We start from the raw sequence: 27,664 nt of genomic DNA, 5'->3' as shown, positions 1-27,664 counted from the left end.
CTGCCCCAAGCTTCGGTCCAATGGAAGGTTCCCTAGAGCCTTCTCCTTCGGCCCGCCCCTTCCGGCCCAATCGCACGCGGCGATTGGGGTTTCGAGCGAGGGTTTTGGCAAGGAAGGTGGCCAATCGGGGGAGGGGAAATAATCGGGCTCCGGGTCCTCCTCCTCCTCCTGCTGCCCTGGTCCCGCCCCTTTCCTTCTCGCCTCATCCCCCGTTACCTTGGAACCTGCTGTAAATATCCCGGGACGCGCGAGATGGTGGCGGCGGCGCGGCCCCTTTAAGCTGAGCCTCGGCAACCGTCCGGCTCGTGCAAGGGGGTCGAGGAGGCAGGTAAAGCCGGGGCGGGCCGAGGGGCGGGAGGGGGCTGGCTGCGCCTGTTGCTCTTCGGATATATTATTACCCCCCTTCTTCTCCTCCTCCTAACTCCGAGTGTTGTCAAAAGGCAGCAGTGCAACAACAACAACAAAAGCAACAACGCAAAAAATCCCTATAAAACACCCACCTCCCTCTCTTCCTCTTTTGCCAAATGTTTCCCAAAGGCTTAAAGCACCTTAGTGCGAGTGGGCGCGAAATAAATCTTTTTGCAGTAGATGAAAGCAAAGGTTTCTGACTCAATTACACACACACAGAGAGAGAGAGTATATATACTGTCTGGATTAGGCTGCAAAAATGAAGAAGAAAAGCTAAAAAGCAAGCCATAAGTCTTAACTCAAGTGCAAATTCTGGTGCTGAAAACGCACCCCATGACTCCTAACATGCTCATAGGCACCCTGCTCTTTGAATTCCAAGCTGCAGGTCGTTGATATCTGGCTGGTAAAGCCTGAGGTCCTGGTAAAAAAATAAAAATACAAAGTGTAGAACCAACAAGCCTGAGGACAACGCACATCTGCCGCCAGAACTTAACAGGTTTGTTGTAGTATATGTGCTTTCACAAACTATCAGATGTGGGATGAAGACAAATAAATATTTGGAAGTGCATCTGGTGAAGTGGGTGCCAGACCTTATTTCCATAGTAAAGTTTGCTGGTCCTTAGGGTGCCTCTTTGTTTATTCTTTGTTTTTTTTTTTTATAATATATTTATTAAAGTTTTCAAATAAAACATATATCAAATAAGCACTTATCGTTGTCCATTTAACATCTTTCAATTGTTACATGGGACTCCCCCACACCTCCCGCATATACTTACATCATTATTAAATTATTTTCAAGCAAATTATCATTTAACTCATCTTAATTAATAATCTTAATTTGGTTTGACATATAATTCGACTTTAAATCTATTTTAATGGTAGACAATTGTCTGCACTGGCATCCTATTCAGCACTCAGCCAGATTACAATATTTTTGTAAATAAGTCTTAAATTTCCTCCAGTCTTCTTCCATCCTTTCTTCTCCCTGGTCTCGAATTCTGCCGGTCATCTCGGCTAGTTGCATATAGTCCATCAGTTGCATCTGCCATTCTTCCACAGTGGGTAGCTCCTGAGTTTTCCAATTCTTGGCAATTAATATTCTTGCTGCTGTTGTTGCGTACAAAAAGAATGTTCTGTCCTCTTTTAACACACTCTGGCCGACAATACCCAGGAGAAAGGCCTCTGCTTTCTTAGTAAAGGTGTATTTAAACACCTTTTTTAATTCATTATATATTTTCTCCCAAAAGGCCTTCACTCTAGGGCAGGTCCACCAGAGGTGAAAAAATGTTCCTTCATTTTCCTTACACTTCCAACATTTGCTATCAGACGAATGGTATATTTTAGCCAGTTTGACAGGGGTCATGTACCATCTATACATCATTTTCATCACATTTTCCTTCAACGCATTACATGCAGTGAAGTTCAGCCCAGAGGTCCACAACCTTTCCCAATCTTCAAACATAATATTATACCCAATATCCTGCGCCCATTTTATCATTGTTGATTTTACCATTTCGTCATGTGTGTTCCATTTCAGCAGCAAGTTATACATTCTTGAAAGTACCTTAGTCTTAGGTTCTAACAGTTCAGTTTCTAACTTTGACTTTTCCACTTGGAATCCTAACTTTTTGTCGTTTTTAAACACTTCTTTAATCTGAGCATAGTGTAACCAGTCTCGCACTTTGTCTCTCATCTTTCCTAAACTCTGCAATTTCCAGTTGTCACCATCCTTTTCTATTATCTCCCAATATTTTGGCCAATTGGCCTCCATATTGGCTCTTTTCCGAGCCTTAGCCTCCAGGGGTGACAGCCACCTCGGAGTTTTATTCTCCAGTAAGTCTTTGTATTTTGTCCAGACATTAAAAACTGATTTTCTGACCATATGGTTCTTGAAGGCCTTATTTATCTTAGCTTTATCATACCATAAATATGCATGCCATCCAAACGCATTATTAAAACCTTCCAAATCCAAGACATCCGTATCTTCAAGAAGTAACCAATCTTTTAACCAGCAGAAAGCTGCAGCTTCATAATACAACTTTAAGTCTGGCAGGGCAAAGCCCCCTCTTTCTTTCGCATCTGTTAATATTTTAAATTTGATTCTGGGCTTTTTGCCCTGCCAGACAAATTTAGAGATATCTTTCTGCCACTTCCGGAAGCACTCTGTCTTGTCTACAATCTGCAGTGTCTGAAACAAAAATAACATTTTTGGCAATACATTCATCTTGATGGCAGCTATTCGGCCTAGCAATGAAAGTTTTAATCTTAACCAACTATCCAAGTCTCTCTTAATCTCTGACCAACATTTTTCATAATTATCTTTAAATAAACTCAGATTTTTTGCTGTTATGTTTACCCCTAGGTATTTAACTTTTTTAACCACATTTAGTTCTGTCTCTTTCTGAAGCTGTTCCAACTCAATATCTGTCATGTTTTTCCCCAGAACTTTAGTTTTTTGCTTATTTAACTTAAATCCTGCCACTCGACCAAAATTTTGAATCAGTTGTAGTACTCTTTTCAAACTAGACTCCGGCTCCTGTAATGTCAGAACTAGGTCATCTGCAAAAGCTTTAAGTTTATATTGTTTCGCTCCGACCTGAATCCCTTCCACCAACCGGTCCCCCCTAATCATATTCAGGAGCACTTCCAGAACCGAAATAAACAGTAATGGGGAAATCGGGCAGCCTTGTCGTGTACCTTTTTCAATTTTAAACTCTTCTGTAACCACATTGTTAACTATCAGTTTAGCCTTTTGTTCTGAATATATTGCCTCAATCCCGTTCTCAAACCCCCGTCCCACTCCCATTTCTTTTAAGTTCCCCTTCATAAATTTCCAAGAAATGTTGTCAAAGGCTTTCTCCGCGTCTATAAAAATTAAAGCTGCTTTGGTGTTTATGTTTGTTTGTAAAAGTTCCAATATGTCTATAATGTTCCTTGTGTTAGTAAACATATGTCTGCCCGGGAGAAAGCCTGCCTGGTCTTTATGGATTATCTCACTTAAAACTTTCTTAAATCTTCGTGCCAAAACATCTGCAAATATTTTGTAATCCACATTTAAAAGGGAGATGGGACGGTAATTCTTAAGTTGTGTCTTTTCAGTTTCTGACTTTGGAATCAATGTGATAAATGCTTCTTTCCACGATTCAGGCGCCTTCTTCCCCTCCATTATTTCATTACTGACCTCCAACAAAGGTTGTATCAAATAATCCTTCAATGTCTTATAGTAGTTAGAGGTCAGTCCATCTGGCCCTGGTGATTTGCCCTGTTTCAGACTCAGGATGGCCTGTTCAATCTCTTGTTGTGTTATTTTGCCATTTAAAATTGTTCTGTTTTCTTCTGACAGCTTTGCTAATCCATTTCTCTCCAAAAATTGTGTAATCTCTATTTCATCTTGTGGCCCTTGAGTATATAACTTTTTAAAATACCTCTGGAAGCACTTTCTAATCTCTCCCGGGTTCTGAATGTTCCTTCCTTCAACCTCTAAGTTTGTTACTGTATTTAATCTTTGTCTCCTTTTCAACTGCCAAGCTAGCAGTTTCCCACATTTATTTGCCGATTCAAAAGTTTTTTGTTTCATTGTTTTAATCTTCCATTCTATTTCCTGATTTATCAGCTTGGAATATTGCGCCTGATAAAGTTTAATTTCTCTCAGAATCGGTTGGGACTTCGGGTTAGATCTTAACTTCTTCTCCAACTCTTTGATACTTTCCAGAATTTTATCTTTCTTTTCATTTTGCAGTCTTTTCTTTAAGGAATTCTGTTGGATCAAGAACCCTCTCATCACAGCTTTACTTGCATCCCAGATAGTTCTTTTTTCCACCGTAGTGTTCAAATTAATCTCAAAATAGTCCTTTAAGGTTTTTTGGGCCTTCTTTACAATTCTTTGATCTCTAAACAGGCCATCATTCATCTTCCATCTAAAGGAGCCGATTGGGATCAATGTCATATCCATTCTCAAGGCGTTATGGTCGGAGCATGTTTTGGGGCAGATTTCCACCTTCCTCACCTTAGGTGCCAGACTTCTAGTTATCCATATTTGGTCGATTCGTGTCCAAGTCAGTTGAGCTTCAGAAAAGAATGTTCCTTCTCTTCCCAAGGGGTTTCTAACTCTCCAGATGTCAACCCAGTCCATATTGTCAGTCATTTCAAAAAAGGTCTTAGGTAGTCTTCCCTCTTTAGTAATGTTCTGGTTCTGTGACTTATCCATATTTGTTGATACGACCCCATTCATGTCCCCCATCATGATGACGTTGTTGTAATCCAGATAGTCCAGCATGATCTCGTGCAACTTCTTATAAAAATCCGATTTTCCTTCATTTGGAGCATAAATTCCTAATATCAAAATTTTTTCTCCTTGATACTGTATTTCTATTGCGAGGATTCTTCCACTTTCGTCTTTAAAGAGAAATTTTGGTGAAAGGCTCTCTTTTGCATAGATCACTACACCTCTCTTTTTAACTGTATCCGATGATATAAATTCTTGACCAAGCCTTTTATTTATTAACACCTTTCTATGGAGCCTAATCACATGCGTTTCTTGTAAGCATATAATGTCCAATTGTTCCTTTTTTAAAATATGAAAAATTTTAGACCTTTTTTCGGGACTGTTACAGCCATTTATGTTCCAACTCAAAAGCTGCAGAGACATCCTGGATAGATCTGGTTATTCTTTCTGGGGTGGTACCTTGTTCTCCGGTCCTTGAGGATCCGAGGGGGCGGGCTCCCCTGGAGGTTCTGGCGCTGGCAATCCAAGTCCTTTGTGGAGGTCTTCTCCGTGTGCTCCCAAAAACTTGTCTCTATCTTCCACTGTTTTGATTTTGATCTTTCTCCCTCTGTAGGTAAAGGATAATCCTTGTGGAAACTCCCACCTGAAGATAATTGCGTTGCTTCTCAACAGTCTTGCCAATTCCGTGTAATTAGATCTAAGGTCCAGCAACTGCTTAGGAATGTCCTTGTAGATTTCAATTCTCTTGCCCAAGATGTCTAGTGACTTTTCGTAGTGCAGGCCCAAAATCTTGTCCCTTTCCTCCTTTGATCTCAATGTTATCAAACAATCTCTGGGCTTCTCTGTCCTTCTGACTCTGCCAAGCCTGAAAGCAGATGCAATTTTAAAGTCTTTTTCCTCTAACTCCCAAAACTTGGCAAATTCCTTAGTTAGAAATTCAATAAGATTATCTTCTTCCACCTCTGGTATTGACCGTATCCTCAAGTTGGTCTCCCTGTTTCGCAGTTCTGTCATCAAAAAGTAAATCTGATGTTCTCCAACTTGTTTGCTGAGTGGTCTTACTTCTTTCTCAAGTTCTTCCAATCTTTGACTAGTATCTTCAGCCAGTTTACGATTTTCACCTACAGCCTCCTTTAATTCTCCAATGGATTGGGCATTCTGTGCAACTTGTCCAGTCAGCTTATTCAAACTTTCTGTGTTCTGTTCAATTTTAGCTGTATGCAAATCAGCCTTCTTGTCCAGAGCCTCCAGTTTCTCCAAAATTTTCTCCAAGACAGAGCTACTTGTCCCTGAAGCCATATCTCCCAGGTGCAGCTCCTCTGTCTCACCCTCCCCTGCCTGTATTAGGGAGGCCGCCTCTATGTCTGGAGGCAAAGTGGAAGGCAAGGCCGGCACAGAAGATCTACGCTGTGAGGCTGCAGATAAAGTTAAAGTTGTTTGTTTAGTCCTTCCTCTTCTCCTTGCGCCACTCATTCCAAAGTTATCTGTAATCCAAGGTCAATCCAAGTTGTTCCCATGAGAAAGCAGAGTCCCAGATGCAATAGTCAAACAGAGGCCGGGAAAGGGAAAGTAAAACAAAGTCACTGCTGTAAGCCCAAAATCCTCTAGAGGGAGCTTAATACGTCTTCAGGGAAAAGATCAAATCCAAGTTAAACTTATAAATTTAAATCCATGTCTATCGCCTCCACAGTGTGTTATTTTTAGCAGAGTAAAACTTAAAGCAAAACAGTGTTTCTTACAGTGCCTTGACTGCAACAGTTTCAAAGTATCCAGTTCCAGCTCAGAATGTTTCAAAACCTGAATTCAATATATCCAAAGTTGCAAACTGGTGCTCATTCAGGCAGCTCCAGCACCAGAGATTCTTATTTATTTTATAATCCACTGGTACCACAGAAGAAGAATATCAGTGCATCCCACATATGACCAGCAAAAGTCAATAGCTCAAAGTCTTTCTCTCAGAAAACTGCTTTAACAGGGTGCCAGCATTTAGTTAAAGCATAACTTTTTGTCTCCACTCCTCCTGCTCTTTGCTTAAAGTTCAGTATCGCGGGAGATGGGCTTCCTGCTTATTCTCACTCCGTTTTCAGCCAAATTTCAACTTTTTTTTTAAAAAGTTTTAAAAGTTCCATAAAGTTCTCAAAAAGTTTCAGAAAGTTGACGAAAGTTTCAGAAAGTTTTCAATGTCCAAATTTACTCACGGGTTGTAGTTTCCAAAGTTCAGAAAAGTTGCAGGAAGAAAGGACAGCGCTGACCGGCAACAGCAATGCGGCTTCACTTCGCTGTTTGCGCAACGACCCACAGCGCCGCTACCCCCTCCGCGATCCGGAGCCCCTTACGGGGTCCCTTCAACGTTTTGGGGGCTGCTTCTGGCGCCCGCCGGGTCCCGAGACCACAGGCTTCTGCCACCTGTGGTTTTCCTGGATGGGTCTCCGCTTCGCCGTAGCGGACGACCCGTTTACAGCGGAGCTCCCTTCTCCTTACTCGGAGAAGGCAGCCATTACCGGTCGCGCCGCCTCCGGAAGTCCTCTCTTTGTTTATTCTTTGTTTGCTGCCACAAACCAACACCTCCATCCCCTTTGGGAACTTGGAGATCTGTGGATAGTATTTTCATTTAATGAAGCAGGACTTCCTTCATATGTAGACATGCATAGAATTGCACTGTTTATTTCTGATCTTGCATATATTAGGGCTGGGGATTGAATCTCTTGTGTTTCATGGCCTCCTGTTCTCCACGTTTGCAACTCTTTTATCTCTATGTGTGTATATCCGCACAAGCCAACTGAGCATATAACACTTAATGCTTGGGCAGTGTTCACAAAATCCTATTTCTAGCTTATGGAAATTTTCACCGCAATAACAGTGCAGTACTATGCATGTTTATTCAGATGTAATTCCCACTGTGTTCAATAGGCATTACTCCCTTGTAAGTGCATTTAAGATTTTCAGGGGAAGACTGTTAGTTTTTAAGATAGCCTAAAATGTTTGGCTGTTTTCATTTAATCTCTGAACGTAAAACCTTTCTACCCTTGCCCACTCCACCCCCACCATTCCAAAACTAGAAGCTGTGGTAAACAAAACCTGCCTGTTTTCATAACTCTTTTTTTACTTTGTGGACAGGTCAGTTAGGTACACCCGGTTCAGTACTCCAGAATACATAGAAGCTGTACATTTTTGCCGGCACAGTTATTTGAGGTCTGGTTACTTGTACTATTTTTTATATTCAGAAAATAATAGAGAGAAGATGTGTTAACCATTCATAGGCAGACATTTATGGCACCTGTGCTGCAATCCTAAGCACATATGCTAAGGAGGAAGGCCAACTGAACACAGTGGCACATAATTCCAAGTAAACATGGATTGGATTCACTGGTATTGATGTAAGGATACTGCTATTTCAGAACTTTCTTGTTGAAGCATGTAACTAGATTCACAACTGTGGATTCTTTATATTGTTGACCATGATGCCATGAATCCCTTGTTTATTTACCATAAAGCAACGTATCTTCTTCTGTCAAATACTGTCAGATACTGGCCTGTATGTATACATATGTTGCAGAATACTAAAATACTTGTCAAACATTAAAAAATAGATACATAGAATAAACATAAAATGAAACAAAAAGTTTTCAAGCATGTTCACCCAACAACAATAATAAAAAGGACAAATCCTATCTCACCTTTGGCCCTCCAGATGTCAGTGGGCTACAGTTCCTATTGTCCTTCACTGTTGGCTGTGTTGGCTGGGGTTCATGGAAGGTGGAGTCGGGCAGCATCTGGAGGGCTGCTGGCTCCCCACCCAAATTATTCCAGGAAAACACGGTCTTGTTCCCAGCTTGCATTCACCAGTGAGCTTTCTTCCATTATTTTTGTATGTGAGGTGTTTCTGCTTTGGTCACTCATATGCGCTAGCTGCCATTAGTGACTATTCGATGTGATGAAATAATTCTGCACCTCACTGGAAGAATTCTTTGTAATCCCTTGCTGTGCCATTCGTCCAATCCTCATACTGTTAAGCCAAGTTGAAGCCCCACTGAAATGCAGTGGTACCTCAGGTTACATAGGCTTCAGGTTACAGACTCTTCAGGTTACAGGCTCCGCTAACCCAGAAATATTACTTCAGATTAAGAACTTTGCTTCATGATGAGAACAGAAATTGTGCTCCGGCGGCACAAGGCCCCATTAGCGAAAGTGGTGCTTCAGGTTAAGAACAGTTTCAGGTTAAGAACGGACCTCCGGAACGAATTAAGTACTTAACCCGAGGTACCACTGTAAATGGAATTTGCATTGGAGTAACAGTCTGAGAATTACAGTGTTGCATCCGAAATCCTCAGCTGGAGAGGAGGCATTGATTTTTGATGGGTCAGAATTGCAGGCTGAGGCTGTGATTCTAAGCATACTTGTTAAGAAATAAGTTCAATTGAATGTAGTGGGAATTACTTTCAAGTAAACAGAGTAAAGCTACAAGTCAGCTTTGTTCATCATTGACATCCTGTACTGCAACTTCCTTAAGGAAGAGACTTGGAGTGCCTCATGTTCTCTGTACCTGTGAACATGCATTAGAAAATGAAACCTATGAGGAAAATGGAGATATTAGTTTAATAAGGCCAAAAATAGCCCTTCATGGCTTTTATTAACTATATTGTACTGTTGTTACTTCTATAGACTTAATTTCAGTACATGCATATTACTTGCAAGTAAGTCTGTAAATGACTGGAATTTTGAACAATGTTATCGAAATTGCCAAGGAAATGCAGATAACCTTGAGGATTTAACTTGCGTGTGCTGAAATTAAAATGACTTCATAATTAAATGAAAGTGTTCCGTGATAGTTAAAGGCAATGGACCAGGAAGTTTCTTAATTATAAAAGTCCTCATACTTGCTGAAGTAACTCAAATTTCAAAGCAATTCATTAGCCTCTAAAATGAACAGTACTTCTTTAGGATGATGAAATTGCTTACAAGTTGGCAGGGTACCAAGCTGGGCAAAACTTGGCAGATAATATTCTGGATTTCAAACGGAAAAGAAACCTGTTCCTAATTTATAAAATCCACAATTGTATTGAGTTGGCAAGGACCCTCAAAGACCCTTTTACTGATTTGACCATTTACACTCGTAAATCTGCCTGTAACGCCACAGTTGTGTAACAGCAGTGTTTGTTTTGTTATGTGTTGCTGTTGGGTTTGGATTCTCTGCTCCTGTTTGTTCTGCAGTGCTTGTTCTTGAGCCTTAGGGCTAGAAGGATACTTTGACAAAATATCACTTGGACTACTTTGTTAATAACTTCTCTTGAGACTAATTTCCTTGATGTTATATTTTTCTGTATGTTTTCCTTTGAAAAAATGTAGCGAAAATAGCAAAATTATGTGGGAGCACAGCAGTGGATTGGAAATATGTATTTTCATCATAGCATTTTCTGTCAGCTGTAAGATTCTGACAGCTGGTGATTTTCTTTTTAACATTTAATACTCAGTTCAGTTTAATTTCCACATTGGCCATATATGGTGTGTTTGTATGTATACATATACAAATACATATACATATACAGTCATCAGGGTAGCCAAAGTAGAATAATATGCCTGATCAAATAGTTCAGTAGCAAAATATGCATATATTAAATGCCCCCCAATATTGATCACTTTCTTTTCTACCTATTGCATCTTGATTTAGTCTTTCAATTACACAGATTTTGCTGCCAGCATAATTTTCAAGCTAAAGATTGCATTTGTAAACCCCACCCCCAAATTAAAATAAATCACAAGCTTAAGTAATAAAGAGAATGGGGAAATGCAGGATTGTCCTAGTACTATTAAAAACCTTTCATTAGCTATCATAATATTCTCATCTATATCTTTGTTTCCAAAGGCTTCTCCAGTTACAGGTGACATTTATTTATTTATTTTTGTTTCATTGATGCTGCATTTAGTGGTTCTTATTATTTTAATCATTTTCCGCCCTTTGAGTATGTTAACGTTGGGGAAAATACTAATCAATGTGTTTGAACTAAGAAGAGTACTTTTAAATTTGCTTGGAGATACTCACTGACTATTTTTGTAGCCTCTCAAACTGCATTAGAAAATTCAGTTTAATTCATTATAATCTTACCATATCAGCTGAACAAGGCATACTGTATTTATATACAGGAGTGTGGATATTCATCTAATTAGATTAAAATGTATTTCTCATATTGGAAAAAATGCTTCTTTTCAATGAAAACACCAATAACGTATTAAAACTAAAATCTCTGCCTATTCTTTTCTGCATAATATACTCACTGAGAAGGACATTCTAGTTTCTACCACTTTGTTTTCCCTAATAAGTGTTTCTTATCAAAAATCCACTGAAAAAGCACAGAGGTTGGACTAATCAAACTACATATTCTGGAGTAGTTCCAAGGACTTCAGTGGGATTTTAGTGATTAAATGGTTTCTGGATCATAGCCAGAATGTGTGGGAGGCTAGAAAGGTGACTCCTGCAGTTACAGGCTAGGGTCATGTGTAGCATGAGATGGTTCACATCTGTGGAAATGAATGGAACGCTAGTTAAGGAGTTCATAACAATAGGAACTTTGAATCCTCTTGCCCTAGGGAATGAAAATAGGCCCTTGAGGATGAGTGAGCCAGGAGCCACATGGGAGATCCTACTTCTATCCAAAGGAATAAAGTTATTAAGAGAAAAGGATTCATAAAGTTGTAGGTTCAGACAGTTGTAAGTATTTTGAGGTTGATTTCATTAGAAGACTCAGTGAAATTTTGTAGAATGGTTACTAAAATCATTAATAGGCTGGAGTTCCTTTCCTACAAACCTCTGAATCATTTTGTTCAAATGAGAAAGTTTTAAAATATGATCTTGGCCAATATAGAGACTTTTTTTATCATCATCATCATCGTACCCCAACCATCTGACTGGGTTGCCCCAGGCACTCTGCGTGGCTTCCAGCATATACAAAAACATAATGAAACATTAAAAAGCTTCCCTGTACATTAAAAAGCTTCAGATGTCTTCTAAAGGCTGTATAGGTACTTACCTCCTTGACATCTGATGGGAGGGCATTCTACAGGCCCCACTGAAATTTAGGGTTGAATCAAATAGGTGGATCAAGTAGAAGATTTTGAATTTGGGAGGGTTAATTTGTTTTTTAAATTTTGTGTTCTTTTGTTGTTGTAAGACCTACATGGTGAAAAGCAGGATACATTTTTTAAAAAAAATAATGCATGGACATAGAAAGCTGCTTATAATGAATCAAACCCCTGCTCCATTTCTTCAAAGTTTAACACCTGAGCCTACCCTGGGAAATAATTATTTCGTATAACGTTCTGGTCCACATGGCACATTAAACTATAGTTAATGTTTAACTATGGCCTAACATGAAGGAGCAGAATGCTGATGCACACTGTACCAAAGTTCCCACTTTGCTCCTCCTCTTCCTCGCCATGTTACCCTGGGAGCAGCATCCCACAAGCCTGATGATGCCCAAACCCAGGCTCCTGGTGCTTTCCATGATCTTAGGGAGCCTTTTAAACGTATTAGACAAGTTTAGGAGAAATCAGGTGACAGCTCCTCCACATGCAGCTGCTGGGTGACCTTGGGCTAGTCACACTTCTCTGAAGTCTCTCAGCCCCACTCACCTCACAGAGTGTTTGTTGTGGGGGAGGAAGGGAAAGGAGAATGTTAGCCGCTTTGAGACTCCTTCGGGTAGTGATAAAGTGGGATATCAAATCCAAACTCTTCTTCTTCATCATCATCATCTTCTTCTCTAAACTATTTTATTTTACAGTCTATATACAGAGAATCCATCAGCACGTCTGTGCTCTTTGAGCACCAGTACAGAACTAACTTCTGTACTGTACTAACTTCTAACAGTACAGTGGTACCTCGGGTTACATATGCTTCAGGTTACATACACTTCAGGTTACAGACTCCGCTAACCCAGAAATAGTAACTCGGGTTAATAACTTTGCTTCAGGATGAGAACAGAAATCGTGCTCCAGTGGCACGGCAGCAGCAGGAGGCCACATTAGCTAAAGTGATGCTTCAGGTTAAGAACAGTTTCAGGTTAAGAACGGACCTCTGGAACGAATTAAGTACTTAACCCGAGGTACCACTATACTCCAACAGTACTCAGACTTCCTGTCTCACGCTCTGTCGGACACTCACATGATATACACAAACATAGTGCTACTGCTGGAGCTGCACAGATGGATAAAAATCCTAACACCATATTCCAAGGTGCCATACACTGATAACATACAGGACAAAACCATCACATGCAGGCCTGGCTTGTGATCTCTCTACAGATCACTGGCAATTGTAGGAAACAAATGCTTGATTTCAACCAGGTCTGGGGAACCTGTGGCCCTCCTGCTGTTGCTGGACTGGGGGTAGATGGGAATTGTAGTCCAGCAACATATAAAAAGACCCCACCCCTGGTCTAGATTCACCTTTTGTTGTTGTTGTTGATAGGTTTGCTGTTATAACGGTAGGGAAAGTATTCAAAATATTAAAATATCTGATTACCACAATCTTAAATAGTAGCTTATGTAGAGCTTGAAAATGTTCGATTATTCTGAAATCAAAATACTTTCATTTTTTATAAAATAATGGTTGATGAACAGATGGGTTCTTCTGCTCTGGTTTCCTTGTTTGTTTCCTTGTTTATTTAAACAATCCAGATACCATACCTTTTAAATTATTTTGTTTTCAAGTGATGTAATGCGCTACTTCAAACACTTTTTAATTTTTGGGGTCTCCTCTGCCATGTTACCAAGAATGTCAAAAGTGTACATATTTGACAGCGGCTTTTAATGAACAAGCCAAAACTGCACTTCTCTGATACACACAAACACTAATGTCAGTGTTGGATGTAGAAATAGTTAGCTACTTTTTTCAAATTATTTTATCCGTTATAAATATGTGTTTGTGGCAGGTAGGTTGTTGTTTTGTTGTTTTTGTTTTAACTATGTATTTATGCTTTTACCTTGTATTTTAATCTTGTGAACTACCCTGAGATCTTATGATGAAGGGCAGTATTTAATTCAAATAAATAAATAAATAATTTCAAAAAGTTACAAAATGGAATGCTAAATCACTTTCATTCCCCTCTCTGAATTCAGAAACAAACATACATTCTGAACAAAACTACTGACTGCCAAAGGGAGAGGCGGCAACCCTTCTTCTGAATGTAGGGTAATGATGAATTGGCAAGCAGCCAGCCAGCACTTCCACTGTGACTCTGTGAGCTGTCCTCTGGCAAGATGAATATTCCTTGAGGAAAGGTCTTGAACATTATTTTTATTTAGAATGGGGGAGAGAGGAAGGAGTCTCGATTCTGGACCCAACAGAAAATCAGACAGTGATAAAAGCAGTAACTCTTACTATTCTGACGACGAGTCATCTCACGGCTCTGACCACTCGCCAACAATAAGCACTCAGTCTACAAATGCTGGAGAAAAAAGCAACAAATCGCAGACTTTGAAAAGCCTCGCACATTACCAAGGTAAGTGGTAGGTAAAATACGATTTCTAAGCTAAACTGCAATCCTAAACATATACGAAAGTAAAATAAGTTCTGCTGAACCTTTCCTTATTGTGTAAGCGTAGAAGTTGTATGTATGACTGTAGGTCAAACAGTGCTCTGTTACTTATAGTCTATTTTTCATATTATGGATTTATACAAAGTTGTTTTTATTTTTAATGAGAATGAAAAAGAAAATAGTTTTCTGTCAGTGGGGGGGGGGGGAAATCCTGTAGTTCCACAAGTTCTAAATGAGCAATTGAAACCTAATTCTTTCCTCATCTTGCTGAGGCATTTGCTCAAAAGACTGACCCACTTGCTGCGCAGAGCTGTTCTGGCACCGTTCTCCTTCCTTTCCACTACACAGTTTTTGGTCTGACTTGCTCAGTTGTTGTGCTCTCTTGAGCAGCCAGCCTCTGACTGTGGCTGTGTAGAATCCATTTGGTGCTTCTCTGCTGTTGGAAGGTATCTGACGGGAGAACCGAGAGGGAGGCAATTTTTGGCGATTCCCTTCTCCCCTGCAATCCAACCCCGCTCGCCCAATATCTTCTCTGGAAAGTTGGAGGACTTTGGAGCAGATTTGGGGAGCTAAGTGCCGGGGGGGCTGGCTGGACGAATCTCTGAAAACTGCCTCCTTCACCTTCCATCAGTAGAGGCACAACAGTAGGATATTACCATATTACCCACTCTTGAGGTGATTTGCTGGGATCAAAACACCTTTAAAATAGATCTCCAGAAGTAATATTCAAAGTTTGCTAAACCAGTTTTGCTATACAGCTATCCTTTTCTCTGGAAATAGAGCTGAAATTATGTGTTTAATGTCTTAGAAGTGGTACAGAACTTTTGTTGGCTGTTACTAAGGGACATGCCTATAACATGCCTGCAAGCAGAGCTCTTGTGTGTCTTAGAAGTATAGCAGTGGGTTGTTGATTTTCATTGTAACACCAACATCTTCTTTTGTTGCAGGCACTAAGCAAATTGCCTCTAAATATGCGCCCAGCAAAAGAGGGATCCGCTGGGGGTTTCGCTCCCAGAGCCTCAACAGGGAGTCTCCTGCCAAAGATATTAGCCTAGTTACAAAAAGAGTTCTTTCTGCCAGGTTGCTGAAAATCAACGAGCTCCGTAATGAGCTGACGGAACTGCATGTCAAGCTCGATGAGCTTCAGAAAGAGAACAGGGCGCTCAAGCGTCTTCAGTACAGGCACGAGAAAGCCCTGCATAAGTTTGAGGACACCGAAAACGAAATCTCTCAGCTCCTGGCACGGCACAGTGACGAGATGAGGATACTGAGGGAGCGCTTGAGACGATCTCAAGAAAGAGAACAAACGACGGAGCGGAAACTCCGGGCTTCGGAGGAGGAGCTGTACAAGGCCAAAAGCAACTTGCAAAAATTGAGAAGGCTTGCTGAAGACAGGCACCTCCCGGAACGCGATGAGCTGGCTAAGAAGCTGGCTTTAGCAGAAAACAGGCTGGATGACACTGAGAAGAGAATTAAGGTAGGGGACGGGGGACGACGACACTCAAACTACTTCTTATCATTCTTAATAAATTTCTCATTGTATAGGATTGCATATATAGAAATAGCCAAGCCGTTGTTGGCAAAAGTATAGCAGAGAGTGGTGAAAAGAAATGCAATGTAGAAATACTGTATATACCCGAGTATAAGCCGAGGCACCTAATTTTACCACAAAAAAATTGGGAAAACTTGTTGACTCGAGTATAAGCTGATTCACCACACCACAAACCTCTCCCTGCCCAGCCCCTCCTGTCCCCCTGCCTTCCTAGGGTGCTGCTGAGACGCAGAGGCTGGTGGCGGCAGCGGCGGAGGAAGAACAAGCAGCCTGAAAGGGCTCCTTTTGGCCTGCTTGTTCCTCCTCCTCCACCTTTGCCACTGTCGGAAATGCGCTTAGGTGGAACCCTCACTCGAGTATAAGCCAAGGGGGGGGGTTTTCAACATAAAAAATGTGCTGAAAAAGTCGGCTTATATACATGAGTATATATGGTAAATATAGTAAATGCTAATTTCACCAATAATTATGCTCCACCAATCATTAATGCTGTTGTTATTCACAACGTCTTGAAATCTAAACGACTGCATTCCTATATGTACTTACCTGGGAATAATATTCCGGTGTATTCAGTGGGATTTACTTCTAAATATAAATCAATAAAGTAAGTAAGTAGGTATGTATAGGACTGCATAATAGATAAAGGGAACCTCTTTATCCATCTTTCCATTTTATTTACTGGGTTGGATCGTAAGATCCTGTGAGCAGAGTTCCCCTCATGATGTGACTCACCCATTGCTTGCTACTGGAAGACAGAGAGGCATATTTTTTTTGCCAGTTGTCCATCTCCCCCATCCTTGTGTCCTCTTGCCCCCCCCCCCAAAAAAAAACTTTCTCTGGGTTTGGAGTCCTCTGGAACACCATGAAGGATGGGCAGCTGGCTAAAATTGCCTCCCCACCTTCCCTCTGTTGATCCCTCCACTGAATCAAAGGTCCCTTACATTCATGAAAGTGCCCCTTCGATGAACAGAATGGCACCTTTGGATCTGACCTTAGTTGTTCAATTAAAGATTTAAACAAAGTATAATTTTACAAAAGCTTAATTAATGGGATGAACAAAGTCTTTGAAGATATGTTGGTTTCCTGCTGCTGCTTTTTATGAAGCTGTTTATGATGATGATTAAATTACTGTTGATAGTTTGTTTCATTTCATTGTCAGGATTTTTTCCCTTTTGTTCTATATTTTTATGCATAAGCTGCCTTGAGTTTGACTTTTCTCATAGGAAAGCAGGATGAAAATGTCGAGATAAATAAAATATAAGTAAAATGAAATAACATACCAATTTGTAAAATAAATGGGCAAGATTCCTTGCACCACCATGAAGATTGGTGTTGAGAAGGTCCTGTGCCCAAGGGTTGACAACCAAGAACCTGTCACAGTGGCACCCCTCTCTCGTTAAATAATTATTTCATGTTGTCCAAGTTTGGAAAATTAACAGACATTTGGAGAAATTGATATTTCTGATATATTCAATCGTAGGACTTGGAGAAGAACCTTGACCTCAGTAATAGTAGTTTCCAAAGACAGTTGCATTCTGAGAAAAAGAAATTATGTGATGCCCAAGAAGAAAATAAAGTTCTCCAAGAGGAAGTCCAACGGCTAGGTCAAAAATTAAAGGTAAAAACTGCAACTTTTCTTGAATAGAACAGCCTTAGCACATGATTTTCCAGGACCAAGATAGACCCACTGGTGGCCCAGGAGTTGCATCGGGACTGCACCATGGTAGTATTTTGAGCTTTAACCAAATGGATGGCATGGTTATGCATTTGAATAATGTGATATATATTCCAAAACACCCCACAGCACAGAATATGCCTGTACAGGCGAAGTTAGTTTTTTCAAGGACTCCACAGTAATGGCAGTCTAAATGAGCTGCAGTTGGTTGTAGAGAATCTGCCTGGGCACTCCAGTGGGTGTCGGACACAGACTGGGGACTACAGCTAAAGAGATTATAAAGTTGCTGTACTGTGCTAAAAAAAAAAGTCACTGCTTCGGAGCATTGCTCAGCAGCATGCATTCTACCCAAGCACATGGAGAAAAGCTATTCCACGGAAGTGTTTGTGTGTCATTATGTACCCTGCTCATGTGACTTCCATTGTCATAACTGTGACTGCAGCATTCATGAACAGGATTTGAGTGTTTCTCAAGTGTTGAGTGAATAAGTTTGCAGTGGCAACTCCTGTTAGGGGGCTGCAGTGAGTGAATTCCTAAAAGCATTCTTGTCTTTCATAGTTGTATGTTTCTTCATTGAAGCAAACATATTGCAAGATGAATGTTGTCGTTTCAACATGGCTTGGACCAGGAGTTGCATCAACAATAATACTTTGGCTAGTGCTACATAAATAAAATTATGTAAAATAAAATAAGAATAATATTATTATTATTACTGAGTGCTCTCCCATCAGATGTCAAGGAGACAAGTAGCTATACTACCTTTAGAAGACATCTGAAGGCAGCCCTGTATGGGGACGTTTTAATGTTTAATGTTTTGTTACGCTTTTATATATGTTGGAAGCCACCCGAGTGGCTAGGGCAACCCAAACAGTTGGGTAGGGTACAAATTGTTGTTGCTGTATTGTCCTTTATAGGCAAATTTGCTCATTTTACACCTCCAGTTGTGTCTTCATTGTATGTCAGGAGGCAAAGCACATTGTAAAGCAAGACTTGCAAAATAATTGTTATAGATGCTGAAAAGCAAATATTTTTAGTACATAACTTTTTTGAAGATCGTATCTAGAAATTCTGTAAAACAAGGAAAGTGAAAAAGTGTTTCTGATTAGCCTTTTGACAATTCACATTTTTTTATTAGGAAAAAGAAAGAGAACTGGATGCAAAAAATATATATGCTAATCGGATGTTAAAAGTTTCACCCAAAAAAGATGTTGATTCTGCACCAAGGAAAAAAGGTAAACGCTTTCTGGAAAGTTTTATAAGCAAATCTATTGGACAAGCTGAGTTTCAGGGGTCATATAAGTCAATAATGATCAACGCCTCCAGTATTTCTGGAATTTTGACCCCACAATTTATCCTTTCAATGTTTAGGTGTTTTTTTAATCAAAATGATATTTATCCTGAAGTGGCACAATTAAAAATTCAATGAATGTCATTGTATGGCAAGAATATACTTAAAAGAAGAATGAAGTCTAGTGTGGTAATGAATGAGATGGGCTGACACATCAAGAGGTTTGAGTTTTGAATACATTGGTTTTGATAGGGAATGAAAACTAGCCTCCAAAGATATGTAACTTTCCCCCTTTATAGCTCCAAATTCCATTATACATTTTCTAATATGTGGGCTTTGAGTTGTATCCAGTGGTGTTGCTCAGCTAAAGCTTCCATCAGTGGAACAGTGAGAGAACCAACTTTTGGTGATTCCTCCTTCTCCCTGCAAAACCCTTCATCTGCCCTTCATCTGCCCTGGAGGGTCCCCCAAGACTCTACAGCAGATTTTTGGGAGAGGGGGGTGTACTTGAAAATTGCTCCCCTTATTCCACAGACAGACGCCTGACTATCAGGTTAGTACAGTTGTACCTTGGATCTCAAACACCCTGGAACTTGGATGTTTTGGCTCCCAAACGCTGCAAACCTGGAAGTGAGTGTTCCAGTTTGTGAACGTTCTTTGGACCCATATGTCTGACAGGGCTTCCATGGCTTCCGATTGGCTGCAGGAGCTTCCTGCAGCCAATCAGAAGCTGCGCTTTGGTTTCCAAACGTTTTGGAAGTCGAAGGGACTTCCGGAATGGATTCCGTTCTACTTCCAAGGTATGACTGTATATGTTTAAGACCTTCAGATGACTAAGGAAACACGGGCCTTCATGTTAGACTGTTTAAAATTAATCTATTTTAAAAGTGATGTGAATTGAGCATTCATCTATTTACAGCTTCTAATAAGAATACTAAACGAGAAGTACAGATAACAAAAGGAGTCCAGACTACTGGATGCTCTTCTCCAGTAGAATTTCCTCAACCACCAGACTTTATTTCTGATGGAATACCAGAGGAAAAGGAAGATGATGCACATCTCAGAATGGTGAGTTTAGCCCGCATTCTGCAAATCACTGTTCCCAGTGCAATAAGGATAAGTTCCTAAAGGGTGGTTGAAAATGAGCCTTGTTATCCTTTGTACCTGGGGTGAAGGTAACACAGACTGAAAGTATGAGTTTCTTAATGAGAGGACTCCCAAACAGTGTAAAGGACAAATTCAGGATTGGTCCAGTCTCCAAGGGTCACCTGCTAGTGGTGGACATGGCCAAAAGGAGCTGTGCCCTCTCATAGACATGCCCCACGCATACAGCTCAGAGCATACATTTTCCTTCACACACACGTAGGCACAGAGGCCTCTCTCTCATGCACATACCACACTCATCTCCATCCCATCACTGGGCTCAGAGAAGATGTTTAAACCTCTGCTCTCTGCCCAGCACTGAGCTGAAGAAGGAAGATTGCAGCTGGCTGACCACTTTAAAAGCCTTGTGCAGTGAGGGAGCTCATCCAGCCTGTGGGTTGTGCATTCAGCACCCTTACACTGATGGGGGAGAATAATAATAATTGAATGTTTGGATTAGATATAATCCTCTGCCTTGTTGCTGAAGAAAGGCCCTGGAGTTCACAGGTTTTTGCCCCCCCAACCCCCCACCCCAAAAAAACCATTTTCATGTGTGATCCATATACTGGAAATGTTATCACTGCCTTCAGGATGTTGTACTGTGGGATGGAGGAGAACATGGGTGGAGAAGCAAAAGGGGATGGACAGAGCACACTGCATATTAGAGAACAGAAAAGGAAAGAGAGACTGTCCCATCTCTTTTTTTCCATAGGCTCTTAAGTGTACCATGTCAGTGTTTGAATTCTCCTTTCAAAACTGACTCCAGGAGCAATGAGCTGGAGCTGTTTTATGTTTTTAAAAAACCACTGCTGTATATTTTGATGCTACAGTGGTATATAAATATATAAATGGGTGTTGTGAGCACGTCCAATGATAAGTGAGTGGAGGATTTGCCCTGAAGAAACGGTAGGTTTGGGAAAAAGTTGAACAGTCTGTTTCTTAACTGTTTCCCCTGTGATGTCTTTTATTTGTTTTGAGGATCAGGCTCTGTGCAGCTATGATATGATGCCAAAGTTTCCATTAGTGGAAATTAATACAATGCCATTGAATCTACTGGCTATAGCATATCCTTCTCCAAATAGCTTTTTTCAAAAAATAAAATCCTTCAGGCAGCATTCACTTAACCAGACCTGTCAAAGGAAGCCCTGCACAAGGACTTCCGCTTGCTCAGTGGGGCTTCTCACCTCTCCTCCTTTGCCCCCGTGCCATAAAAATTGGTTTTGCAAGGGCACACAAGGGGAGGGGGTACTGTTTGATCAGGCACGCCTACACAGATGGAACAACAGGAAGAATGTGATGTTATATTCCCCCCCTTCAATTCTATATTTAAAACTTCCTTCAGGAACAGTCAATTAAAGACTGGAAAGAACAAGCAGAACGCTTCAAGGAAGAGCAGAGCAGAGAAAGAGAGGAAAGGCTGAAAAGTGATCAAGAACTGCAGGCCTTGGAAGAGAGAGCCAAGAAACTAAGAGATGGTAAGAAAATGCACTTAAATTTGCAACTGGAGGCTGCCATCCTATCTACTTTCTCTTGGAAGTAAGCCTCTGTGAACTGAATAAGACTTACTGCTTACTCTGAGTAAACATGTACATGATTGCGCTTTCTTTTAGTAGGCAGGATATTAATTCATATGTGAAACACTTCTTGCTAGTAAGCATAGGAAATTTTATTTTTCTTGAAGAAAATAAAACATGTGATTCTTAGTATTTATTGGCTGTGCTGCTTGTGAAAAGATTATGGGCTGTGTTCAAAATAGTCCTCTTTGCGGGCGGAACAACATACGCCGTGCAGTGGGGCTTGTTTTTCCTCCCCCCGCCCCCTGCATACCTTCCAAATCTGCTCTGATCTATTCTTTGAGGTAGATTTGTGGACAACACAGAGTACATACAAGGAGGAGGGAGCCCTATTTTACCAGCAGAAATCATTCTGCTCACACATTTTTTTAGCCCTGTTCCTTCTCAGATTATACTGAATTCTCATCTTCTGCATTTATTTAAAGGAGTGTAAAAAGGTAGATAAACATGCCATTAACATTTTGTTTTTTCATTTCATACAAGAATTGTCCTTTGGAATTATATTTCCTTTTAGAAAGGGTAGTGTTAAGCTTCAATACAGGAAACTTGTAATTTTTGCGCATTGTGGAGGGATGTTTTTATCAACAGTGACAGGTGAGTTGTTTCAGTACCAACACAGTCTAGGTCACTGCCTTTGTGGAACAATTTTGCTCCAGTTTTCAGTTTATGCGTGCACAATGCCACTGAAGTCAAACCTGAGAAATGTGTGCAGAACCAAGTGCAATTATTGGTTGTGGAAGGCTATCAGGCATGGCGAAGCCCACGTATGTTCCCCATACCTGCTGTGTCATGGCACATGGGCTCAAGCATGTTTAACTGAACATGGGGTTCCAACCTCACTGCACAATTCTCAAAAATCGACCAAAACTCTAGTAAAAAAGGAGAGCTTGGGGGGCGGGGAATGGTGAGCTTTATATGATGTTAAGTTTTCAAGTGGAAATAGTATTTCACCTGGTTCACAGACTTCAGAGTAAATGGAGTTCTTTTGCATTTGGACTCTGAACTCTCATCAGCCCCAGCCAGCATTGACAATGGTCAGAGATGTTGGGAGTTGGCGTCCAACAATTTCTGCAGGGCCACAGGCTCTTCATCCCTGAGTTGTAGGGATAGTTGTAGATCATTTGCAAAAGCTTGATGGTGACAACATCAATCAAAACTGAGCTTTATATAATTGTTTGAACTCAAAGGGGAATGGAATTCTGTAAAATAAGCAAGTACGCCTTGGGTTATTTAGAAACCAAGAGTGTGTTTCATTGTAAGTAATTCACAAAGGTGACTAACATAATAATATATCATTCTAAGTCAATGTTGTTGATGCTTTAACCCACAGAATGGGAAAAGGAAGAATCTGAGAGAAAAAAGAGGGAAAATAGTCTTCTGCCGGAAAAAGAAGAAAAAGCAAAAATGGAGACAGAGATCTATAGTTTGGGAAATGGGATGCAAAATAATGAAAGCGAAGAAGAGGAAAGACGGAAGGCAATTCTGCTTTCTAAGATGTATGAAATTGACAAGGAAACGCAGATCAATATAAAAGTTACTTCACAGGAGCACACTTCGGAGACTGTAACTATACCATATTCCTTGGAAAAAAGTAAGAGGCCGTACCAGAGCTCAGAAGCAACTGAGAAATTATTCAATGGTTTTTTGGAATACGGCCAGCACAATACGGCTACGAAAGGAGAAATGCAGAAACAGCAAAATATAGAGACCACAAGCCCAAGTGGCAATTTGACATTTGGTTGCTATGTACCTTCTTTTGGGAAAGTATCAGGGAGGCCAAGTTGGGCTAATCAAAAAAGCGACTTCCTTGACGAACCCACTAAGGAAGACTTGGGTCTCCACACGAAGAGAGATAAAAAGGCCAACTTAATGGAGCAGCTGTTTGGAAGCGGTGCCAGCACCATCACTCCACCTAAGAAAAATGATTTGGGTACTTTCCGACAAGACAGCGGCCCAAACAATGGTTTCCAAGATAAAGGCTCTACGGCCAATGTAAAAGACGACGGCGATCTTTTCTTCAGTGAAGGGAAAAACTTCAATCCCAAAAGGCACCGACTGCAGCACACAGCAAGCAGACCAGCAGTGAAGGCTTTTGATTACTTGGAAGACGAGATTGAGGAAGTCCTGTTGCAATGATTATATTCTGCAAAAGTCTGTATGTGTAAAGAGTACATGTATTTAATGCGCTATTTATAGTTTTGAAAACTTTTCAGATATCTTTATAAATATGAAGTGACTGAAAATATATACGTGGGGGGAAATGGGATATGTAGCCTGATGTGTCATCAAGAACGCAGCTTTTTTATGTAGGGTGCCCTAAGCAATTGAAAGTGGTGACTGATATAGGTATACCAATCTGTCGGGTTTCTTAGCACAGTCCTACCCAGTCTATTCAGTCTTCTCTGCCCGCCCACCTTCATAATAATCTCCCCGTTTTCTCTAGATCTTTTCCATCCTTCACTTTTAAATGTACACAGCTTGGTGGCACAGTGAGTCAGGGTGCTTCTGTGTGACATCGTTAGCGAAACATTTTGCATGTGGCCACAAAAAGAAATAGCTGAAATTCCTCCTCCCCCCGCCCCAGTAATAAAGTAGTTTCCATTGCTACTCTTCTTTAAATTGTTTCTCTAGGGCTACAAATGACTGAGGGCAATTTTAATCCTCCCCCTATACTATCAGGGAAGGGAGTCTCTGCTATGGGGAGTCTCCCAAGTAGTATAGTTTCAATACAGCGGAGGTTAAATGCAAACATTTAGTTGAACTAAGAAATGAGAACAGTTCAAAGGAGACAGCATATTATGATGACTTTTCAACCCATCAGCTCGTTCATCTGGTCTTGCATAATAAGCCTAAATATTGAGAAAAGCAATACCGATGCTATTTTTCTTATAATAGAAGGGAATCTGATTTTGTCATTCAGTCAAATAGAATGTAGGACTTGATGGGACTCTAGATAATTTCGTAATTTCTCACCACCTGTTGGAATGCGTATGAGAAAATGGTTTAATGGTGAAGTGAAAAAGTGTTGCCACATTTTAGGTTAACCTAGCACTTGCTTAATTTGTCATCAGCCACACTCCGGCATATCACACCAATCCCATTAACAATCCTTCTCTTTTGTAAATGGGCTGCAGATTGCAGCCATGAGCACAGTCCACTTAATGAAGTGGACTTGTCTGACACAACCTTGTGCAGTTGTTCTTAGTGGATTTATTAAATATTGCCTGATGTGATATCCAGTGGTGGCTGTCGGAGGATGGAAGAGAATTAGTCAATGGAACTGGAAGGAAGGCAATTATTTGCAGTCCACTTCTCTTGTACAGTACACAGCTTTCCTCCTAAATCTGTTCCAGGGCATCTTCCAACCCCCCTGGAGCAGACTTCAGGACGGCACTGAAAGGGGTACAAGTGACTGCTGAAAATTGCTTCTGTCCTCTTTCTAACAGATTCCTTTCCATCAGCAGGTGGTTAGCCTGCAATGCCATAATGGAAAATACTATGATATTTGATCAAATAAATTGGATTTGTTTTAATACTTAGTTTTTGTTCACTTTCAAGACGTAACTGGGAATGTTTATATGAGACTTAGGAAGATCTAGTGCTATGGCTGGTAAAAATGTACATTTGGCTGTGTCACTTAGTTTTAATTGCAGTTCTTTGGTTGTGTAAAATGCTCAGTTTGTACTACTTATATGGAACATTTTGAATAGGAAGCAATCTAAAAACATCAGCAAAAGAATTGGTTAGCAGCAGTCCAGATCTCAACTTAAATACATCTGTTGGACTTGCACTATTGTCCAGCTGAAGCAAAGCACCAACTTCACCTTTTGGGGCTGTTTTGGCTATAGACAATTGTCCCAATCTAGAGAACATATTTGAGTTGGGTCAGATCCACATAAAGTGCAAAAAGCTGTTGAGAGATGAAAAATAGCCTGTTCACTTTGGCGTGCATATAGAACTCTGCCACCCTAAAGCTTTTGACCTCTTTAGGCTTCTCAGAGGCCTTATGAGCACTTGCAGTTGAGTCTCCTAGCGATGATAAGGAGGCTGCTTCAGCCTCTGATGGCAACTGTTGAGTAGGAGAGAGGGACAGGGACTAAAACTAGGTGCCTCTGTGGCCCCGCTCCCCTTGCATGCATCCATCTAAACAGATAACTCAAGCTGTCAGTGACTTTGTTGGGGCAAGAGATATTGAGTAAGTGCTCACAGACAGACGAAAGGAATACTGGTGTTCTAGAATGAGGTTAAAGGCAATGCAAAGAAGAAAAACACACTATCATTTGCTACAGAATCGAATTAGGAAACAATTCCACAATGAGAAACAGTAACTGTCCATTTGGTTCATGACTATTACGCTATGTAGCTGCCAGCTGCCATTTTTGTTTTTGCTGGCTAACCTGGATTTTTTAGAGATGCCATCTTTGCTTGACGCAAGTCGTGGGTCCGTACAGCTCCAAAGTACCCTTCGGTTTTTGCCAATCTCCTCAGCTACTAGTTTAGTTGCCAGGCTTTTTGAAACCTTGTAGGAAAGACCACAGCGGATTTTTGGGGCAGCGCAAATAGCTATTGTGGAGGTTTAATTTTAGTATTCTGCTCTGCGATATAGATGGAGCTTGACCATTTCAAAGTTTCCAGTCAGAATCTCAGCAGACGTTGTAATGAACTCCATCTTGACATTTGTTTGTGATCCGCCTGTGAGAGCTGGTGGGAACTTTTGACAAGTGTTTCGCTGTGGTCTTCCACATGTCATCTGTTGGCACCCCCTTGTGCAGCAGCTTCAGGGTCCCAACAGCTGACGTGTGGCCTGTAGCCTCGAGAGGGAGCTTCTTAGCACTGAAAACCTTTTGCATTTCTAATGCAACACTAAAGGGCGATAATGTTTTTTCTTGTAATATAAAACAAAGCATTTTTATGATTCAGAAGAAAATAGTATGTATTTTAAAAGAATTGTTTTAGAGCTAATGCTATAAAAATATTACCATCTGTACTGATTTTTAATATCTATTTATTATGTAATGTTTAATTTGTTTTTATAACTTTATATTTTGTGTCAAAAGTTCTACCTTGGAACAATGCTTGGGTGTGTTTTTTAACAGAATGATTTATATTAAAATATTTCTGTGACGGGTTTGTGTAGATCATATCTGTTTCAAAAAAAAAAAGTGTTTAGACCTCTCCATACCTTTCCCACCTTATCCAAATCTTGGGATGGGTTACATTAAGACTTTACGTAATAACAGTCCTATGTGATCAGGATGAAACAATGTGGAACGCCAACATTCTACTCCCGACGCTGATGCCCTCCTGTACATTTCTGTCTCTGACATCTTTTAATTTTACTAATGAAACCATTTTTCACTGAAAGAGCATGTAAAGATTCCGTTCACCACACATGGGATACCAATTGGTTGCAGAGGTATGAAAAGAATTGTGCTGCTGTACATGCATAAAATGCCAACATAGCATATCTCTCAAAAGTCAAAATTCTCACTTCTGAAATAGGCACGTGCCATATTTTGTTCGTTTTCTAATGGCTTATTCTAATTTACTTATTAGAAGAAAATATCTTTTCACTTTTACTGACCCCCTTTATTCCTAACACAAAGCTTCTAAGAGGCACAGAACATAGAAACTTCCGTTTTTCTCCAGACCAAATTTATCCTTCATCCAATAAAATTATTTCTTTCAGTCAGTAATAAAATCTAAGTGATATCTGTACAAAAAAAGCAAGCCGTCCTTCAGTACTATTGTCAGCTGGCTACTAGCATGTTGCTAGGATACACACAGTAGATTTGATTAACTGCAGTTTGCATGAGAAATCCATCCACATATTTGTTTTGCGTTAATATAGCTCTCAATGGTACATATATTTAGAAAGAAGTAGGTATTTATATTGAGCTTTTGGTTTTTTTAGCTTTACCATTTCCGTATCTGATTTTTATCAAAGCCTTTGCAAAATGAACGCTAACAGCAACTGTTGGCTCCGCCAGTTAAAATATGCTTACTCTACCCTAGTTGTGGGAGAGTGGTACTCAAGTTATTACAATGAGAAATGCGTCTGTGGGAAATCCTGCACTGGGAACAATCCATAAGAAAATCTCCTTCCCAATAAAGTTCAAACTTCTGCTAGCGGTGGACTAGACATTTGGCCTTGTATCTTCTGTCCTAAAAAAGGACAGTGCGGGTGTCCTTGCACATGTGTCAGGACCTGCATGTACTAAGCAATGTTTGCAGATTCCAATAAGGGTTAACAGATCTTATTAAATGTTTCA

General features: G+C 40.4%; 1 protein-coding gene and 1 long non-coding RNA gene across 4 annotated transcripts in view; both read left to right on the top strand.

Moving 5' to 3' along the window:
• LOC310760153 overlaps window positions 1–27,664 on the top strand; it is a 146,248-nt gene that overhangs the window by 65,434 nt on the left and 53,150 nt on the right. The window lies entirely within an intron of this gene.
• LCA5 (lebercilin LCA5) lies at window positions 75–26,516 on the top strand. Of its 3 annotated transcripts, none has more exons than XM_083608136.1 (9): window positions 75–328; window positions 11,219–11,339; window positions 13,745–14,127; window positions 15,111–15,640; window positions 17,193–17,330; window positions 18,523–18,619; window positions 19,595–19,743; window positions 21,161–21,293; window positions 22,723–26,516. In XM_083608136.1, exons 3-9 carry the CDS (start codon window positions 13,932–13,934, stop codon window positions 23,526–23,528), a joined length of 2,049 nt encoding a protein of 682 aa, XP_083464262.1. In that variant the 5' UTR covers window positions 75–328; window positions 11,219–11,339; window positions 13,745–13,931; the 3' UTR covers window positions 23,529–26,516. The 3 variants fall into 3 exon arrangements, with proteins under 3 accessions (XP_083464262.1, XP_083464263.1, XP_083464264.1); XM_083608138.1 differs by lacking the exon at window positions 75–328 and adding an exon at window positions 788–904; XM_083608137.1 differs by lacking the exon at window positions 11,219–11,339 and having other exon boundaries at window positions 126–328.

The sequence above is a fragment of the Podarcis filfolensis genome (assembly GCF_964270895.1).
Source record: "Podarcis filfolensis genome assembly, chromosome: 3".
Classification (NCBI taxonomy): domain Eukaryota; kingdom Metazoa; phylum Chordata; class Lepidosauria; order Squamata; family Lacertidae; genus Podarcis; species Podarcis filfolensis.
The sequence above is the reverse complement of the archived record's forward strand: the minus strand, read 5'-3'. Positions and strand labels throughout refer to the sequence as shown.

Bases quoted from the DNA above. Each gene is read 5' to 3' on its own strand.
- LCA5 (XM_083608136.1), top strand. From the start codon at position 13,932: ATGGGGGAGAGAGGAAGGAGTCTCGATTCTGGACCCAACAGAAAATCA. The intron at 17,331-18,522 runs GTAAAAACTGCA...TTTTTTTATTAG, and splicing joins GGCTAGGTCAAAAATTAAAG to GAAAAAGAAAGAGAACTGGA. The intron at 19,744-21,160 runs GTGAGTTTAGCC...AACTTCCTTCAG, and splicing joins ATGATGCACATCTCAGAATG to GAACAGTCAATTAAAGACTG.